Genomic DNA, 20,415 nt, shown 5'->3' on the forward strand with positions numbered 1-20,415 from the left:
TAAAGTACAGGCTGTTATATCAAACACACACACACACACACACACACACACACACACACACACTCACACAGACACTGTGCCGTAGCTCTTTGTTAAGTCTTTGTGCAGTTTAATTTGGAAGATAAATAAGCATATGGTAAATATTTTAGGGACACGCCACTGTGCTCAGTCATTATTTAATGAAGATGTGTGTGTGTGTGTGTGTGTGTGTGTGTGTGTGTGTGTGTGTGTGTGTGTGTGTGTGTGTGTGTGTGTGTGTGTGTGTGTGTGCGTGTCTATATGCATAATGTTTACATAAGATTCAAACATGCCCTCTTGATAATTCTTTTTTTCATTATGTGTTTATTCTTCAGTCATACTTTGCATATCTCACATCCTGTTGTAAATTATGCATATTAATTACTCTCTTTTTCCGTCTGATAATCAACTTAAAGATGCGTGTGTGTGTGTGTGTGTGTGTGTGTGTGTGTGTGTGTGTGTGTGTGTGTGTGTTTAAATTTAGAGCTGACAAGGTGTAATCAATGTATGGAGTTGTTCAACCAACAAACGCAAGAGGCTACAGTACTTACTACAAGCTGAGGTTAGTGGCAATTAAATGCAGAAATTAAAGGGGAAGTACACCCATTTTCAAAATTGTGGGTGTCCACATAGAGTGCACATAAAGTGTTGATGGACAAGAATATATAATGTATAACTATGTGGTCCACTGCTGGGTTGATGAACATGAATATACTGCTTCATAATTTGAAAACAAAATGTGTGTGTGTGAAAGAGAGAGAAATCCAGAGAGCTCCTTGTGTCGGTGTGTAGTAACCATCTGTGTGTGAGAGACAGAGACTGAACAGGAAAACAAAAAAAAGTCAGCTGGAAAAAAAACAACATGAAAAGCGTGTGTAAAAGCAGAGGTAGAGTCAGACCGCTGGCAAAGCACACACACCTGTCAAATGGCTCTGTCAGATTAAAAGGGTGTCATCATATTTGAGTTTGTCAAAACTACACGCCCCTTTATGCATGTGTGTGTGTGTGTGAGTGTGTTCCTCTTCATTCCAACTAGACTTGGTTAAATGTCTGAATTAAACCCTAGTTGACAAGGCTTTAAGGGCTGCACAACACCGTGTCAGGTGGTGACTCCTCCTCGCTGATGTGTGTACACTACGTGGACGTATGTGTGCGCCTTAAAGTCAAAATGATATGTTTCCTTCTCTTTCTCTCGTTCTGTCTAACCTGACTGACTGGGAGTCTGGAGGGTGAAAATAACGTGAAGCTCCGGTAGCATAAATAAAGGATGACATCCTTCGACAGTGTTAATATGGAACAGACCTTCTACGACTAGAATACACCGTCCTCCCACTAGATACCAGTTCACATGTCTGTTCCATGTTATGTTGAATTTTGCTAGATTTGGAGTTGACATGAGCTACAGGGTTGCCACTTCAAAATGCCTTCTACAACGTGTTTTGTCAAAACCATGCTTCATGCTTTCCAAAGCATGAAGCATGGTTTTTATCTGTCCCTGCTAAAATAATTGGACCTCTGTCATTTTACAAAAGATAAAATGTTTTATTTTGCATCGATCTAACTTTTTCCATACCGATACCGATAGCGATAGCTGGGCTTTGGGTATCAGCTGATACCAAGTATACCGATCCAATACCAGTGTTTAATTAATAAGCTGTAGCTTGTATGTGTACGGCAACATCAGGCTTGACTTAAACATTGCTTTCCTAACTTTGTAAAACAAAATAAATCAATAAATATAAATGTATTGAATTGTTATCTATTATTAAAATCATAAATGGTACACCAGCAACTTTAAAATGAACAGGAATTACAGTTCAAGTGTGAACCTTTTTAATGCAGCAACAAACTGGTCAAAACTTAAACAGGAAATAAAAATGACAGTATATAATGTATATAGTGTATAAACATAACATTTTATTGAATGGTTTGGCCCCATTGTCACCGATATCAGATCCAGCTATTTGAGTCAGTATCGGCCCGATATCTGATCCAGTGTCGGTGCATCCCTAATTTTCTTATCATTCAACAACTTCAGTTCCTGTGAGTATGAGTGTCTTATTTGAGCCAACCTGCTTATTTGAGTTTATTTGAATTTAAATGACTGCGATGGACTGGCGACCTGTCCAGGGTGTACCCTGCCTTCGCCCAATGTCGGCTGGGATCGGCTCCAGCCCCCCCGCGACCCCTAACGGGATAAGCGGTTGCAGATGGATGGATGGATGGATGGATGAATTTAAATGAATATGGAAGCACATGAACTGAAATGAATACACATGGATGATTTGTGTTGTGTTTGTTAGTTTTTGGCTGGATCAGATTGCACCCGTGATACAGTGACTGGTTGTGTGTCTGGATAATATCACTATGTTGGACTAACCTTACCTTACCAGCTAACGATTAGCCTACATGTTAACTCATACAATATAACATAAGCTTTTTAGCATGTTATTTTAGCATCTATAGTCAACTAGCTAACAGCTAGCGATGGTGATATAACTGTGCTGGCTGGGCCAGGTGGAGGAGAGGAGAGGAAAGGAGAGGAAGATGAGAACAGGAGCTGGATGGATGTCCAGGTAGAGGAGCGGAGGCTGTCTACTAACTCTTTTCCCCAGATATGGATTTGTGAGATCAAAGATTTTTTGGGAGGCTGCGAGTGGCCTAAAGGGAGTGTGTGTTTGTGTGGTAAGATGGTGCTCTCAGATATTCTCCATGTTCTATTCCCTCCCGTGGTAACGCACGCACACACAGTGGCCTACTGACGGCCTCCATGGCTATCATTTATGTCCAGGAGACGGGAGTACAAGTGGAGGAAGAGGAGGAGAGCTGACTGTTGTTAGAACATTGTCCCGTAACAAAATCATACATGGCTTGTTGCAGCACTTTAACTGCAAAGTATCAGATAAAATATTAAAAGAAAATGAAAAAAGCTCTAAACAGTGACATTTACAAAATTTAAAAAAAGACACCCTCAATCCTGACATCATTTTAGTAATTGGTTTAATGTTTCTATTTGGCCAAATAATGTTTCCTCATCATGCCAAGAAAGTTTAGTTCCACTGTATCGAGGACTTATACTGGTTTTTATCATTCACTGTATTCCTTTACACAATATTAAAACATGCTTTTACAGAGTCTCTTAATCAAAAATGACTCCTTCCTTAAATTGTCAAATGTGTGAATATGTGTGTGTTCCACTTGGAGAACAAAAGGGAGTGAAAAAGCTTGAGAATAAAGGAGTAGTTTGACCTGCTGGGAGCCGGTTACGAAGCAGCGTCACCAGTTGTGTTCTGAGCTGACATTCAAACCCATTTTTCCCCTCACTCTCTCTCTCTCTCTCTTCTCTTTTCTGCCTCCCTCCCAACCCCCCCCTCCCCCTTTCACCAGGTAATGAAAGGTGTAAAAATCTATCGGAGAAAAACCTCTGACTTACAAAGAGAAAATTCCACCTGCCATATTTCAGTCCCCCGTTGATTATGAGCAGGGCTGAGCGTGTTCTCTCCAAATTAAACTCCGGCTCCATTAATAAACCCCTCTGTCCTCTCCTCGTGTTAATAAGGTGCTAGTTGGCCATATTTCATGTGGAAATTGTGAAATACCAAGGGTAATTTTGAACCATAAAATGTTATTGCAGCAATATAGTTTACAGTTGCTGCAGTGCACGTCCAATTGAGCCGCTAATATGTTTTCGCTTTTAATGTGAAAATTATTGCGCGTTCCGTTATGAGGAAATATTGTGCAATTACAATTTCAAGCCTTCCATCGTTGCACATGTGGAATTGATTTCACAGGAGGACTACAGTTAGATATATTGCAAGCATTTAAACACGGGGGGGGGGAATATACTTATGCACATAAATATGAATAATGCCGACCTAATAACGTGACCTACGCCAATCAATTAGTGCACATGCTTGAGTGCAGCTCTGCAGGCTTGTATTAGAGCTATTTCAGCCCTGCTCAGTCCCAAGGCATCAAATACCAATGTTTTGTCACCTCCATCGGTGTTAGATACCGGCGCTTAAGGCATCCTTTAGCGTCGGTATGAAACGCACCGGGCTTTCCGCTAACTGCAATGTAATTGTAAACCCATCTGCGTCGATACTAAACGCTCTGGGAAAGTGCGCTGGAAGTGTGGTGATGTAGCTTTAAGAGCGAAAAGACACACAGGGCGGGTGGGAGGGGAGGTGGATGGGTCCAACAAACACAAGGCTTTCATCCAGGAGATGTTACAATCAGCTGTTCATTCATGTCCCGTGTTCACAGTGTTCAGTGTCATCTTCACTGTACAAACGTAGTAGTTTTAAGTCCAACCATGTTGTTTTTTCCTAAACCTAACGATAGCGTGATAGCGATGTACGTTGTTACGTATGTGTTTCCCGCAACCAAAACGAGTGACGCCGAGGGGTCTGACAAAGCGTCAGTATATGACGAGTTGGGATGAGAACGTCAGCTGTTTGCACCCTCCTACGGCTCAGATTGCTTCTTCCAGAGGTTCAGATGGCTGTGCTGTCTACAGCAGCGCTTTGCGGCTGCCTAGCAGAGTTGTAACAGCCTGGTAAAATATTGATGAAGTTCAGGCCCAAACACAGTGTTTTACAGCGCAGGCCAAACCGCAGACTGACACGTTCAGAGGAGCTCTGTCCTGCTAAATGGGGAGCCAGAGTCAAGAGTGTGAATGTTCCTCATGTGGCTTTGGGTCAACACTTCCCTCTAAAGTTTAGTCCGGTGTGGCTGATGAAGTTGTTTTTTTGTCCAAATGATTTTACAGATTTTATAGATTTTACACAAACATTTACCTCCTTTTGTTACTGTAATTGAAGTTACATGGCAAATAAATCAATGTTGACTTCTGGTTTCACATGGGATATGAACAGCGGTTTCCTGGGTGAGCCGTCCACCCCGACCTCCTCCATACGCAGCATTTATCGCTCTTTACACTTCCTGGTTCATGATTACATGGACTAAATGCGCATTGATTTTGTGGGATGTATACGAATTACAGCACATTACTTTTCGTAGGTATAGCTACGAACAGTGAATGAGAACAGCCTGCCATGACAGATGCACAAGTGAGAGTTTTTTCTGAAAAGAAACATGAGGCTGGATAAAAAAAAAAATCCAAGTTTAACTTGCCAGTATAGATTTGCTGTTACTTCAACGCTACTGTTTGAGTATGAATGGTAACCATCAAGATTTACTGTGTGCATCACACTTACACAATACTTAGTCAACCTTAAGTGTTTTATTTCAACTGTGACACATTACATGTCAAACTAGAGTAATGCTGTTTTTCAAAATGCTTTCATCTTTGAGAAGTTGGTATCTAGCCATTGACTCGTGAGTCATTTTAGCACCTGCTGGTTGTTGGCGAGTACCTGCTGTCGAGCACTGAGCTGCAGAGTTCTGGTTCTACAACCGGTGACCTCTAAGAAGGCAGGACAGCTGAGAGGAGTTCTCGTCTCAGACTGGAATATTCTGCTCTTCCCCTCTGGCTCTCTTTGAGCGTCTTGACTGGTTTGAGAGATAACTGCTGGTGCTCTTCCCCCCGCAGCTGCACTCCTGCTAAACTGCTTCTTTACCCCTCTGAATGGAGGAGAAACTAGCCTCTTTTTAATCCCTCTTTCTCTGTTTTTTTTCCTCCTCCTTCTCCTCTCATCGTGTTTTTTTCCCCTCCTTTGCTTATTTGAATTTTAATGAGCTTTTCACCTTTTTAAGCAGATGGCTTAGGCTGGATTTCTCCATGAAAGTCAGGGTGAGTCTCTCTGTCACGTTTGGCACAATTTGTTTCAACTAGCCGAGTCCTTGAGGGGGTTTAGGGCTTTGAGTGGGTAATGTGCCTGTCTCTCCCCTCTTTCTCTTCACTCCCTCGCTCTGTTGTCCTCTCCCTCTAATGAAATGAACATCTCTCTCTCTCTCTCTCTCTCTCTCTCTCTCTCTCTCTCTCTCTCTCTCTCTCTCTCTCTCTCTCTCTCTCTCTCTCTCTCTCTCTTGCTGGAGAGGATGGGGTAAATCTCAACAGGATGCCACCACAAAAGCTGAGAAGGTAATTTATGTGTACATGTAGTTAAATGATTTGGTCAAAAGAAGTCCTATGTATTTAGGGTGATGAAAAAGCTCAAGTGTTTTGTTAAAGGGTGTGTGTTTATCACGCCTACCTGTCGGTGTGTTCTCCTGCTTGGGGCAAATCCCTTTGATGGGCGTCCTCGCTCCCCTCTCACCTCTTCCCACCTCCTCCTCCTCTGGTGTCACCTGGATGCCAATCTCCACCGGCTCCACCACCTTCCTCAGCTCCCTCCGCTGTGTGTGGTGATGAAGGCCCTGCAGAGTCGGACTCCTTCCTCTTCCTCCTCCCTGGTCGGTCATCTTGTCGTAGCAGCCATTGGCCAGCAGCGGCGTTTGGCACTGCTTCTTCTTGTGCTCAATGAAGAGGAGGATGTCGCCCAGCGGGAAGGTCATCTGGCACTGGCCGCAGGTCAGCAGGTCGTGGTCGGCGTGGAGGCCGGGCGGCAGGGCGTGGGCCAGGCTAGGGTCCAACCGATGGGGAGGTAGGCCGAGAGGGTGAGAGGGCAGGCGGAGCGGGTGGAGGGATAGAGAGTCGGAGAGCAGTCCGCCATCTGGGTGCTCAACCTCCGCTGTCCAATAGGAAAAACAGAAGAGACATATCAGATGATGTAACACCTGGACATCTGCAAACTGGACTCAACACACATTGTTTAGTGGGATTTTTGGAAATGCTAGAAGAAGCAGGTTTGAATCCTTTAGGTATGAGTGGAGAATGACATCGATATGGGCCCTTGAGCAACACAATGCTGCTTTTTCTGTTCATTTCACCTGTAATACTGTACGACATTCCTGAGATAAATGTGGAGCAGGATCAACCGCTATAATCTGTATGTGTGTGTGTTTGGTTATTTACAAACGTTATCAGAATCCAAAAGTTTTCAATACTTTTGCAACTTTTATTTCAGTTTAAAGGCAGTGTATTCGTCTGAGGTAGAAGAAACTCGATAGAAGAAGGTAGAAGGTAGAAGAATTAGAGAAAAGAATAAGTGAAGAGAACTTAAGTTATCCGTGTCAGTGGTTCGCTACTATTTCAATTTAAAACAAAGCAATGTCTACTTGGAACCTCACATCACAGGTCTATTTATCTTCCTGACCGAAGGTTTGGGAACCATTAATCCACGTGTTCCAGGAAAATTGTGGATCGAGCTACAGTTGTCCATGCTAATTCTTTAGCAAAAACTACAGTATGTTGGGTGATATCGACACCATGATATGTACTTTTAAATTATACAGTACATAGTTAAGTTCATTTGAGTACTGATAACAGTTCCAAGCAAATGCTTTTTTCAGCGTTAAAATTGTGAATTAACAGATTTATTTTGTCCAGTTTTCCTACTATGAATAATGTTAAATCAAAGGGCTGCTTGCTGCTGTCGTAAAGGTACTACACCTTCCTCCTTGTGCAGCAGAAGAGTTTTGCAGGGAAAGAGCAGTCAGACAGCAGATGTGTGCTAGAATAACAAATGTAAAAGCCTTTATGAACAGGCTATAAATGAGGGATTGGTTTAGATTACTGCTTGAAGGAACCAAAGTGAAGGAGTGAGGAGGTCTGGAGGAGGAGGATGGAGAGGAGAAGTTACCCCAGAGGTAAACAGGAAAAGACAGAAATCATCATCATCATCATCCCTCCCTCTCCCCCTCTCTCTCTCTAATACAAGATGATGGATTAGTAGCAGGTTGGCCATTTGTCTCAGCCTCCACATTAGAAATGCAAACAGATTTGGGATGGCAAATGCAGATGAAGGCTCCAGATGGAGCAGCACACCTCAACATATAACTGCTTTAGATCTGCTTTGAAATACACCACTGTTGAACCCTCTGCTTTCACACTGCAAACACATAATGTGAGCCATTCTATACATTCCAACTATACAAAGACATTTTTAGGTGGAAAAAATGGTGGGGCAACAACTACTTTGGACATATCAGTTTAACAACTGATATCCGCCTGGGCACATACCTGTTCTCCTCAGCCTTCTGTTATACGGCTCAGTGATCTTAAATTGTAGAATAATGATGAATAACAGCAGCAATCGAGGATTTTTTATGTCACGCATTAATATTAATTTCTAAGTTACTCAATACCACTAAAACCACACTTTTTTTCTGCTGCCAGCAGGTGGGCTTTGCCCCAAATGACCCGTCGCCCATATATATATATATATATATATTAGGCACGTCAGTGGTTCCTGACTTTTTTGGGTTGTGACCCTTTAAAGTGAAGCAATGTCTACTTGTGACCACACATAGCAGGTTAGAGCTTTAGTTTGAATCAGAGCAATTCAACAAAAAAGTGATTTTTCAGATTAAAAAAACATCGAAAAAAAAATGTAAATCTATTTAAAAAAACACACTTTTTGTATCAGAAATATAGACATGCTTTCTTCCTTATTCCTTTAATCATCTTCTGATCCCTCAGATTTATCATAGCACCTTATTACACCCTAGTGTAATATAGTCCAGATTAACAACAATTATTATTTAGTAGTAATAGCAATATACAATAAGTGCAATTCTTACTGCTAGAGGTACCACAATTAATATATATATATAAAAAATAAAAACACATATATATGACAATTAAAGTGTACTATACAAACAATTGCATAGTTCTTGTAAACGTCTATATCATTGTCATCATCATCACAAAAAAAATTAAAATATAAGAGGAGGCTCTTAATTTGATTACATCTTTTCTATTATTATTTTTGTTATTTATATTTCTACGGCTACAGGAAGCATGTGCGTGTGAGCAGGTGTACAGTATCTGAGCTCTGTCAGCCCACATCTCCGTACACCAACTGCACCGCTTCCTTCTGCATGTGTGTACGTGTTGCATGTTTGTACCGTGTGCATCGTGTCGTATCATGTTTGTATGTGCATGTGTACATCATGGGTACACACACACACATTGTGTGCATTGTGTGTGTGTGTGTGTGTGTGTGTGTGTGTGTGTGTGTGTGTGTGTGTGTGTGTGTGTGGCCTGCAGGCTGAAGCCATCTGTCCTCCGCTATTGAAATGAACAGCCATGTACAGCAGAGTGTATTTCTCCAGTAATAAACATTAGAGAGAATAAAGCCAGTGAGCTGACCTGGAACAAACACTCCACAATTACACTGACCTCTGCAAACTTGACTTCATCACGAGATTAATGATTATTATATTATGACAAAAAAAATGACAGCCAAATCTCAAATACACTGCTGACTTCCTGTGTGTGTGAAGACACACTGATCACAACGTCTGATTCTTTTGAAACCACAGAAATACTATTAAATTTACACTCAATTGCAGATATGTATGTACAAACGTATATAAATATACTGTAAATACCTATATGTTCATAGCCAAAGCCAGTTTCAGTGGGTATTTAAAAACTGTATCGAAAAACTAAACGTGCATTTGGTTGTGTGTTTTTTTACCCATAATTACTGCATGCCGATGAAGTCGACAGTGTGTATGCAAATGACACATGCAATAGAAGAAGCGTCACTTTGGCCTGATTTACCTAATAAGGCTCGGGTGAGTCAGGCAAGAGCGCTAATAGGATTTCAGTTAACCCGGGCTGAAGAAGAAGAACAAAAAAATCAAAGGAAATGGAACGTCTAAAAATGAACGGCTCAAAAATAACACAAACCATCTATAGTATCTGCAAGGATAGGGTAGTGCAACAGGTATTTGGAGAGTATAAATATGGTGTTTGGCTTGTGTTGAGGCCAAAACAGGCGCTGCTTTGAATTCCCGTCGTCAGGGAGAAGTTTTCTCCGAGCAGGCTACCGTCTCTGGGGTTTGGCTTCCTCTATTCACCGCCTATCACTATAAATGTGCTGTTAATCCATCTCGACCCTTCACGCTCTCCACACAACCGTCACATAATATTCACAGACACAAATGGGAGAGCATATTAGGAGCAAAGCTGCTTCTCAAATATTTGTTTTCCCTCTCTTCAACAGATCTTTTTTATAATCTTACTTTTTTTTTTTAATAGCATCATAACTTTTCCCTTTTTGACTGATGAAAGCCTGCAAATTCCTCTCAGAACGAGAAAAGGTCCTGCCAGTTAAAAAGAAAAGACTTGATGAAAACTATAAAAACTTGACTTTACTGGTACATTTTGTTTTACTGTTTCCTCAACCACACATAGATACACATGCTAGGCTAGAACCAAGATTAAATGTTTGTGGGTGAGACTGCACAGCACACACGCACACACAGATCACAATTGTCGCATGCTCGGCATGCAGACACACTTGTAGCATCACAGTCATTCGTCGCCAACTAAGCAATAGCCACACCTCAACATTTCTCCAAACCCGAAGAAACGGACGGTTACTACGTATGCAAACATACACGTACACACACACACACACACACACACACATGTGCACTCTCCAACGGGCCACTACAGCTCATCCGTCTCACCACTAAGATTTGGAGGTGAAAGTTCCTGGTTTTCGATTGGCTACTGAAATCATCCAAAAGCTTCAAAGTAAAAGCAGATTCCAGAGCTGATCGGTGGTCACAGCAATGCTGCACACACAGTGAATACTCACACACACACAAACAGTTTGACACTGACAGTAAATACATGAAGCAACCTAGATGACGGAGATATTAGAAGTAAGAGGAAAAAAGTCAAAGTGATCTGCCACCACAGAGACCGTTGAAGTGAAGACACGGCTTCAGAACACTTCCAGTAACAATGTTCAATGTCTAAACAGGAAGTAGCTTTTCATCCAAAGTCAGTTTTGAAAATCTCGGTTAGGAGTGAGAAATTTGAAAAGCTCTAGTCGTCGTACTGATTAGTGTTTTTGGTGCATTTTGTTAAGTATTTGAAGTCATTCATTTGATCTGTGAATTTGTATAGGTTCGTTTTTGGAGCCATTACTCAGTCATTGTATGTACCAGTGTTCCCTTTTGTAAAAATTAAATCTAATAACCTTTACTAAAATGTCATACTTTTATATATATATATATATATATATATATATATATATAAGTGCATTGGGAGAATGAAGTGGTGTTTCAGGTGTTATCCCTGTAATTGCAACCTCCCCACTTTGAGTCTTTGTTGCACGTCATCTGCTCACTTTCCCCTTGTTTCCCGTCACCTCTCTACTGTAAACTATCACAATAAAGGAAAAATGCCTGAAGGAATACTTTACTAAAAATACTACTGCCACAGTAACATTAATTCTACTAGAATAGAACATTTTGGTGCTCTAGCAATTAAAAACATGCCTTTATATTTAAGCAGAAATAGAAGTAATGTTTGGGAATAAATATTCCACCGTTACGACTCGCAGCCTATTTTCAGATTTGACCTGATTCCAAATGAAAACCTGCGTACCTCAAAGAAGCCAATTCAAATGCAAATGTACAAACAATTCTAAACATTTGTTTCAGTGTGATTGCCGTGTTAGTTGGATTCACATAAGACGGTACAGAGAGTGGCAGAGAGTTCAGACTAGAGGAGAGAGGAATGTGTGAGTGAGCACAGAGCCACCTTCACCGGGAGGTGCTGTGGTAGGAATGAAGCGCTCCTCAGAAAACACAGCACACAAAGCTCCAAATAGCAGAGCAACTGTGTTACCTGTAGTTCTTCATCCCCAAAATACACATACCTACAATTCCTTTCAGATTAGTAACAAATGACTGATTGGTTTTATTCTGAATTGAAATATATGAAGTCCTTTTTTATAACATGCTTTATGATTCGGCTTAGTAATAAACCGTTGACAAATTAATAATAGTATGTGATAGACTAATTTATCCAGGGATCATTTGCAGAGACAACACAGACAATATTGTCAAAGCAGTTTACAAAATGTCATTAAACTAAAAGAGAAAAAAGGGGTTGATATCTTCAAACCAAATTATTTGATTAGGAAAAAATTCTCAGGACAAAAATAAAGCAAAATATACGATTAGCTTAAGATGAATGTTGTCCAATCATTTACAGTAGCTACAACTCCACTATGTCAATACACTACAGTGCACACACACATTCATACTGAATGCTGTATGTCAGTCAGCCACTGTCATGAATTGACAGTGTAAATAAAGAGTGTGACAGAGACAGTCAAGTACAGAGTGTGCAGGTGTTGACAGTTAAGAGTTGAATGTGGTCTTTCAGCGCTGATGTCATCTGATCAACACACACACACACACACACACACACACACACACATTTGCACTCTGCTACCCCTCTCATTGGCAAAGCCAGCGCAGCACTGACAGCCTGAGAGCTCCCCCTAGCAGGAAGAGAGGGAGAGAGACATAGAGACAGACCTAAAGAGAGAGAAGGAGAGATAGAGATAAATAGAGACAGACCTAAAGAGAGAGAAGAAGAGATAGAGAGACATAAATACAGACCTAAAGAGAGAGAAGGAGAGATAGAGATAAATAGAGACAGACCTAAAGAGAGAGAAGAAGAGATAGAGAGACATAAATACAGACCTAAAGAGAGAGGAGAGATAGAGAGACATAAAGACAGACCTAAAGAGAGAGAAGGAGCGATAGAGAGACATTGAGACAGACCTAAAGAGAGAGAAGGAGAGATAGAGACATAAAGACAGACCTAAAGAGAGAGAAGGAGAGATAGAGACATAAAGACAGACCTAAAGAGAGAGAAGGAGAGATAGAGACATAAAGACAGACCTAAAGAGAGAGAAGGAGAGATAGAGAGACATAAAGACAGACCTAAAGAGAGAGAAGGAGAGATAGAGAGACATAGAGACAGACCTAAAGAGAGAGGAGAGATAGAGAGACATAGAGACAGACCTAAAGAGAGAGAAGGAGAGATAGAGAGACATAGAGATAGACCTAAAGAGAGAGAAGGAGAGATAGAGACATAAAGACAGACCTAAAGAGAGAGAAGGAGAGATAGAGAGACATAAGGACAGACCTAAAGAGAGAGAAGGAGAGATAGAGAGACATAAAGACAGACCTAAAGAGAGAGAAGGAGAGATAGAGAGACATAGAGACAGACCTAAAGAGAGAGAAGGAGAGATAGAGAGACATAGAGACAGACCTAAAGAGAGAGAAGGAGAGATAGAGAGACATAGAGACAGACTTAAAGAGAGAGAAGGAGAGACAGAGAGACAGAGAGACAGACCTAAAGAGAGAAAAGGAGAGATAGAGAGACATAAGAAAATACAGAAAGAGTTGGAGAGGGGGGGGGGGGTTCAGGGGTAGATGTGTGGCGTTGAAGGGAGAGCGTCGACAGACAGACAGCTCACCAAGCCTCAGCTGAGCAAACCAACACTCTGGTATGCAGGCTATGGCTGTGTGTGTGTGTGTGTGTGTGTGTGTGTATGTGTGTGTGTGTGTGTGTGTGTGTGTGTGTGTGTGTGTGTGTGTGTGTGTGTGTGTGTGTGTGTGTGTGTGTGTGTGTGCGTGTGTAATGTAGTATCAGTTGTGGTAGTGTGTGTACAGCCTGCTGATCAACAAAATGAGTTTAGGCATGCTCTGTGGGAACTGGAAGCTCTCGTCCTGTGCACACTCATTTACAAACACACACACTCTAAAAAGCCACACTTTTTATGTTGCATCTATAGGATTATTTCTGACAAAAAAAATCATTTTTGGTGTACTATATATATATATATATATATATACATATATATATATATATATATATATATATGACGTTGACAAATAAAATGTCATAGCAATGTGTGTTTCCAGATAGCCCTGGGTACTCTGTACAGTGCACACACCTCAACATCTAAAGTTTGAAAATGATGAGAGCAATGCAAACTCTTTTGTTAATTTGAATGAAGCAACTCTTTAAAGCGTTACCTGTGCAGTCTCTCAAATTGTATTATTAACTGTGTTATTTAAAATAATGAATGATATGACTATTAGGAATATCATTATGTATTCATTACAATCAGCTGTGACACTTAATAAGACTCATTTATGACATTTCAAAAACACCTCATCTACAGAATGCTTCAGTGCATATAAAAGAAGGAGTTACTAGGTTCTCTCTCTCTCTCTCTCTCTCTCTCTCTCTCTCTCTCTCTCTCTCTAACAAAGACTTAGCCCCAGCAGGGTGCACGGCTATTTGACAAGCCAAAGGGAAACATGCATCTCAAGTGGGCGACTGCAATTTGCACGCAGCTCTCTCTCTCTCTCCTCATGTGTGTGTGTGTGTGTGTGTGTGTGTGTGTGTGTGTGTGTGTGTGTGTGTGTGTGTGTGTGTGTGTGTGTTTGCGGCTACAACGGGAGCTCTCGTCCTGTTTGCGTCTCTTCACACTAAATCTGCCTCTCGGAGGAAAGCTGGGGTTATTTGCAGTGAATGAGAAGCAGAAGGCACGTCTGCACCTTCGGGTGTAAACTGTCTCAGCCTGGCGATGCCAAAACCCACACCAAATCTGACTGGCAAACAAAAAAATATATAGATCTCCACCAATTTATCTTACCCACGTGTGTCTCTCTCAGGACAGATCGTTTCATTTTAATGTTCCATTCATGGAGTGCATTGAATAGTTGATTCCAGATCAAAACGGTGATCCCTTATTGATTTCTCTTTTAAAAATCGGTTCTTATCACACAACAAAGATGAAAACAAAGGGAAGAAGATCAATTACAGAATCATTTTAAGCTTTGAGCCAACTGGGAATTGTGCAAAACGGGGCTTCGATATCCCTCATATTTTGAGCACTGAGTGTAAGAATGTTGCAGTACGACTGAGGCCTTGCCAGACTGCATTTAAAAAATCAGCAATTTAACCTCCAGAAAATACGTCTCACCTTTCCTAAAACTTCTTCTTGATGCTGAAAGACAAAAGAGGTGGAGCAACTCTTCTTCTTTTTCCTATGAAATCTAGAATTCATGCACAATGTCAAATTTTGGACTGTGTGATGCACTGTGGTGTGAAATCCAAATTTAAAATGCTCCGATTAAAACACAGATCCAACAGATTTTATGACCTGACAGCTCGGGAAGAATTATGCGAATTTTGGTGAGGGGGATTCACAAGTACATTTGCATATGTGTGTGTGTTGATGTCCATGCAAGCCTACATACATATATAAGCGTGTGTGTGTGTGTGCACATGTTTGTGTATGTGTCTACTCAAGCATACTAAATTGGCGAGCATCTCTTACACATAAATTATGGAATGTACAGCACCGTGCTGCAGCCTGAATGGTGATAAATCTGACAGACAGACAGGTCAGACCTGCTCTGTGGACACAACTACCGAAGTGCATTTTACACTTCTCACTCACACACACACACTCATGATTACTCTCACACACACACTCACACACTCACTCACACACACACACACACACACACACACACACACACACACACACACACACACACACACAGTGAGCTTAAAGCAGCTTTGTTACAATACAAACAGGAAGCTCATTTATTAGGCTCCATCTTTCTCATCTTTCCTCATCTCGAGATCTGTTACCTGTCTGTCTGTTTATCACTTCAAATATATACTGGGCTCTTTGCAGCGTGCACAATGTGACCCATTTCTAAAGGTAACCGCACTGCAGGCCTGCGTACGAGAGCTGCCACACACAAGTTGTAGCTCTGTTAAGCAATAAAATCTCTACTTGTCAGGAGATGATTTGACATCCATGCCACATGCATTGTCTTTAGGTGTGTGTGTGTGTGTGTGTGTGTGTGTGTGTGTGTGTGTGTGTGTGTGTGTGTGTATGGCCGTGTGGGTTGGCGGTGCAATGCCATAAAGCCAAGCCTCCTAACATAGAAAGGAACCTATAGACAGCCAGGCAGCGTGGCCGAAAGCCTGGGTAAGGACACTGAGCTGAGTCCCTATACTGTAAATATGGCTGTTATATTATAGGCACCGAACCACTGACGTGCGCACTGATATAGTGTAGTGTAAGTGATCTGATCTGGCACGCTTCACACAACACAAGCCTCACCAAATAACCTCAAGCTGGACGAAAGAGAGTAGTAATGTTCACCAAATGTAACATTAGGATTAAACTTACTCAGTCTGCACTTCCTCTGTGATTTAGACTCATTATTGTGATGTGAATCAATACCAGATGCTTTTAGCTGAATTCATCTCATCACTAAGTGTCCCTTACTGATCTCTGGTGCTTTTAGTAGTTAAAGTCGTGCATGAAGGTGTGCTGCTGCTGCTGCTGCTGTCAGGACGCACCAGGCTGCCAGCTCCACACACATCTGGAGCTGAAAAACTCATCTGAGGCCAGAAAAAAAATAAAAAGACTTTTCACTGCTGAGAAGTTCAGCGGCAAAACATCCAGTGTTTGCGTTAAATAAGGAGGAAGAGCGATGCGGTTCCTATTTCAATCACAAGTGTAATTTAGGTTTGAAATTAGGACTAAAAAAAAGTTTCTCTTTCTAAAATATCAAATCCATTTTCCGGCACTCTTTTCCTTTCCACCAATAAACGCCTTTAAGATGGTATTAATCCTCCACATAAATACAACTACTTCACTTTAAGGTATTTTGCCTGTAAATGCCGTCACTTATTGCACTCTGCATAAAGTGCCGTGGGGGGAAACCCTGGAATTTTTCTCTGTCAAGGCGTGCAGGGTATTAAATAATCTAAACCGAGCATTAATATTACAAAGTCTAAGCTTTGCATCCATGCAGCAGAAAAACATGATGAACGGGACTAACTAATTAAAGAGAGTATAATAGAGAGAGGCTGGCACGAGGCAGTAATGTGTCTATCAAACATTCAATAACCTGCAGAGAAAGAGAATAAACGGAGGAACTCCGTGGCTTCGATACAGAGCAAGAAAAAAGAGGAATATTGTCTTATTTTATTTCATCATTTATTTTTCCTGTGGCAGCTGGCACAATAATTCAGTTTAGTATTTGTCTGTTAAAATAAAGTATCGGCCTTTTTTCTTGAAGTGGAAAATGTAAAAGAGTTTGTTAGAATTAAATACTCTAAATCATAATTGACTTGTTTTTGTGTGTTCACCTAATATGAATATAACAGAGCTGGCGTTTAATATAGTCATCGGGAAGAAACGACAACTGCTTATTAAAGTGCGTTTAAAAAGTATGAAGTGAATAAAAGTGATGGAGGTACAATTATGGTTTTATGACCAGTTGAAAATTAAGTGTAATTTTCTTCTACTGACAGCGCTGGTTATAATTTAATTAAATCAAAAAGCGGAATAATAAAGAAGTCATGTCTCAATTAAGCACCAGGACGGACGGATCTCGACTTGTCCGTGAGCTGCTTTCACAGAGAAAAGTCAAATACGCAGCCAAACACTTTTCACTGTCTCTGCTGGATGTGTACATTTGCTCTAAAAATAGCAGGCTATTTATAGACCCTAATAATCAGTGAAGTAAATTAGGGCCTGTATGTAATTTAGTCAGTAAACCAGGAGAAGAAATAAGTGGCCTTCAGGACGCACTTTGTCCAAACTTTCTGAAAATGCTCATTTTTACGCACCGATCATCCAGCGGGAAAAAATCCACTCAACTTGTCAGAATGACAAGGAAGAGGAGAAATGAGAAGCTAAGTGTATGTAGTGATGATGTGAATGTACTTACGTGTTATTTCTCTCTGAGACAGGTGCTGCGGGTTCCCCTGCTTGCGTCGGGACATCGCCCTGGCATTTACTCTGGCATCGCCCGGAGAGCGGCGCTGGAAGGGTCGGCTCTCCTCCTCCTGCTGCTGCTGCTTCTCCTTTATACCGGCCAAAAGCTGGCCCCAAAAGTGGCCGCTCGCTGGCCACCCCAAACTGACCTCTCTGCACTGGTGGCCCCAGAGGTGCCCCTGGAACTGACCTCCAGCGAGCAGCGGCTCCTGCGCGCTGCGGTGACCGGCCGTGATGCAGCGTTGGGCGGCCGGGCGCTCGGTCGGAGTTCGGAGCCAAAGTGGTGTCGCGCCTCCCTTCTGGTGCTGCTGGTGAGGGAGGAGAGGCGAGGAGGAGAGGAGAGGAGAGGAGAGGAAAGGAGGCTAGTCCGGCTCTGCCTGCCGCCGCTTTCACACCATCTGTCAGAGGAGAGCGGAGTGGAGTGGAGTGGAGTGGAGGAGAGACGCGGGAAGACGCGGGAGGTCTGCGGTCACCCCCTGATGGACAGTCACTACCTGTGTCCACTCTCCGGACACCCTGGACACCGCGCGTCCCTGTCCGGACAAAGCTGCTCAAATGACGCCAATTAAGGTGTTAAAGTGTGTCAAATAGGAATCCAATGTCCTTCTCGGTACTTCTCTGGGTGTCACCAAGTGGTGGGCACTTGTTCTGTTCTTCTGCTGCTCGGGCAGTGGCACTGCCAGCCGGGCGGGCAGGCGGGCGGGTTACTCTTGAACTCTGGAAGTCAAAGCCCAGTGCGTGTTTGAGGACAGACTGCCAGCCTCTTTTGTCTTTGTGCTCTCGCTGCAGAGTCCCGCATCCCCGGGCTGTGTGCGGCTCTGTGCGGCTCTGTGCGGCTCTCTGGCTTCTACAATGGGAGAAAACTCAAGTTCAAGTGCGGACGTGACGTTCAGTCTGCGGTGAGAAGGGAGAGTGGAGACTGAAGAGCACTGGGGGCGACTAGTGGTGGCTTTCACACACACTGACACACACACACCACTCTCACACCCTCGCACACACTCGGGCGCGTGGCGCGCACGGCAGCAGTGGTCAGAGTCGCTCAAGTCATCTCCGCCGGTGTCCCATCGGTATTAGAGCGGGATTTAGTTCTGTCAAACCGTGACCTGAGGGGCTTCCGTACCTCGTCCACAGGATGCTGGACACTTTGCACGAGCACTGTATTCACATTTAAAATGCACGCAGGCTTATATGTGCAATTATATGCCGTTCTTTTTTTACTCTTTTCCCATTTGGTGGATAGTGGGCTTAAAATGATCTGATTATGAAATATTGTTTTAGGTCAACATTCAATTCGCATTTGACCTTTTTAAACCACTTAGTTACATTTGCTGTGCAGACACCTTTACCACAATAAAGGCCTGTCACACACTACACTCCTAAATCATTTACTCTTTAAAATGCTAAATTATTTTATGATTTTTGGATTTGACCCACTGATGAAATCTACATTATTTGACAAGTGCACCATATAATATAATTCATCCCATCTTGAATTCATATTGCTGGCTGTATTTTTATATGACATGTTCTCACTGATGCATTGTGTGGCCTATATGCACACACATTTCTAGATCACATTTCACCCATATTCATTCATATTCAAATCATTTAATAATAACCTGTGTGTGTGGAGCATTTATGAATACACACATGGTTCTATTTGAATTGTTATATTAATTAGTAGGTGGAATGAATGTGGAGAATTAATAATCAATTTAGGTGTTCAAGGAAAGGATGTTTGGTATTAACAGGGCAGGTTTGTGACCTTATGGTGACCTTTGGGGAAGCAGAAGATACAAATATGAATTAACAGTGATTTCCTGTTAGAAAGACTTGACATTCTACTAATTAAAGGAGTTTCAAAATTAAACTTAAAATTAACAGAGCATAAGAGAAAAACTGTGCTACACATCACCACCATCAAATGTAGGTGATGTAGCTATAGTGTCCCAGTTGGCACAGAGTGTGTGTGTGTGTGTGTGTGTGTGTGTGTGTGTGTGTGTGTGTGTGTGTGTGTGTGTGTGTGTGTGTGCGTGCGCATGCTTTTACAGTAAGTGTGTGTTAGTGTGTGGATGCGGGCTGATGATGGATAACTGGTTTGGTGGCAGAACGCAGCGTGTGTGCACGCTGGCTGCTGACTGCCTCCCCAGCAGCACCCACTGTTTAAAGGAGAGGCAGATACAATGATTTCATCCTCACACATCCCTTTGGAAGAGGAGGGGAAGACTCAAAAGCAAAAGTAAAAATTGGTGACTTAGGGAGTGTGTGTATGTGCATCTGCAAGCAGAAAGTGGGTGAGAGTGAATGTGTAAGTTGCAGTAGCTGAACAGCGGCATCTCTATGATGAAACCCCACCTAGCTCAGATTTAGATTAGAGGAACATCAGTGTTTTTAAAGCAGAGGTGTGAACTAGTGGCCAGTCAGCCTTGACTAGAAACTACGCCTGCCAACCCCTTCATCCCTACAGCGCCGCATCTGAGCTGGATTAGCTGCTATCACATTCCAAAAACACTCCTTATTTTTTTTTCTTTCTTCATCTGAATGTCTGCGTCTCAACTTGGTCGCTCCATCTCTATCCTCAACCCCATGACTCGCAGTAGAACAGGGGGGGATACAGGCCTCAGGGTTTTTTCTTTTTATCCCTCCCTACCTCGCATCTAGACAAGCCTCTAGTTTGTTCCTGGGCCAGGTGTTGTCAGAGCGGCAGATCATCCGGCAAGAACGCCTTTCCCCATCCCTCATTCGC

The 20,415-nt window shown here is 42.3% G+C and overlaps 1 protein-coding gene across 1 annotated transcript in view; it reads right to left on the minus strand.

Moving 5' to 3' along the window:
* Nucleotides 1-18,630, minus strand: part of bcl11ba (BCL11 transcription factor B a) — a 48,390-nt gene extending 29,760 nt beyond the window's left edge. The window contains exons 1-2 of the mRNA XM_074660225.1: nucleotides 17,623-18,630; nucleotides 6,177-6,653 (exon numbers count right to left, since the gene is read on the minus strand). Coding sequence (XP_074516326.1) covers nucleotides 6,177-6,653; nucleotides 17,623-17,677 — 532 coding nt within the window. The 5' untranslated portion in view covers nucleotides 17,678-18,630. The remainder of the gene's footprint in view (nucleotides 1-6,176; nucleotides 6,654-17,622) is intronic.
* Nucleotides 18,631-20,415: the final 1,785 nt, after the last annotated feature.

The sequence above is a fragment of the Sebastes fasciatus genome, chromosome 15 (genome assembly GCF_043250625.1).
Source record: "Sebastes fasciatus isolate fSebFas1 chromosome 15, fSebFas1.pri, whole genome shotgun sequence".
NCBI lineage: Eukaryota > Metazoa > Chordata > Actinopteri > Perciformes > Sebastidae > Sebastes > Sebastes fasciatus.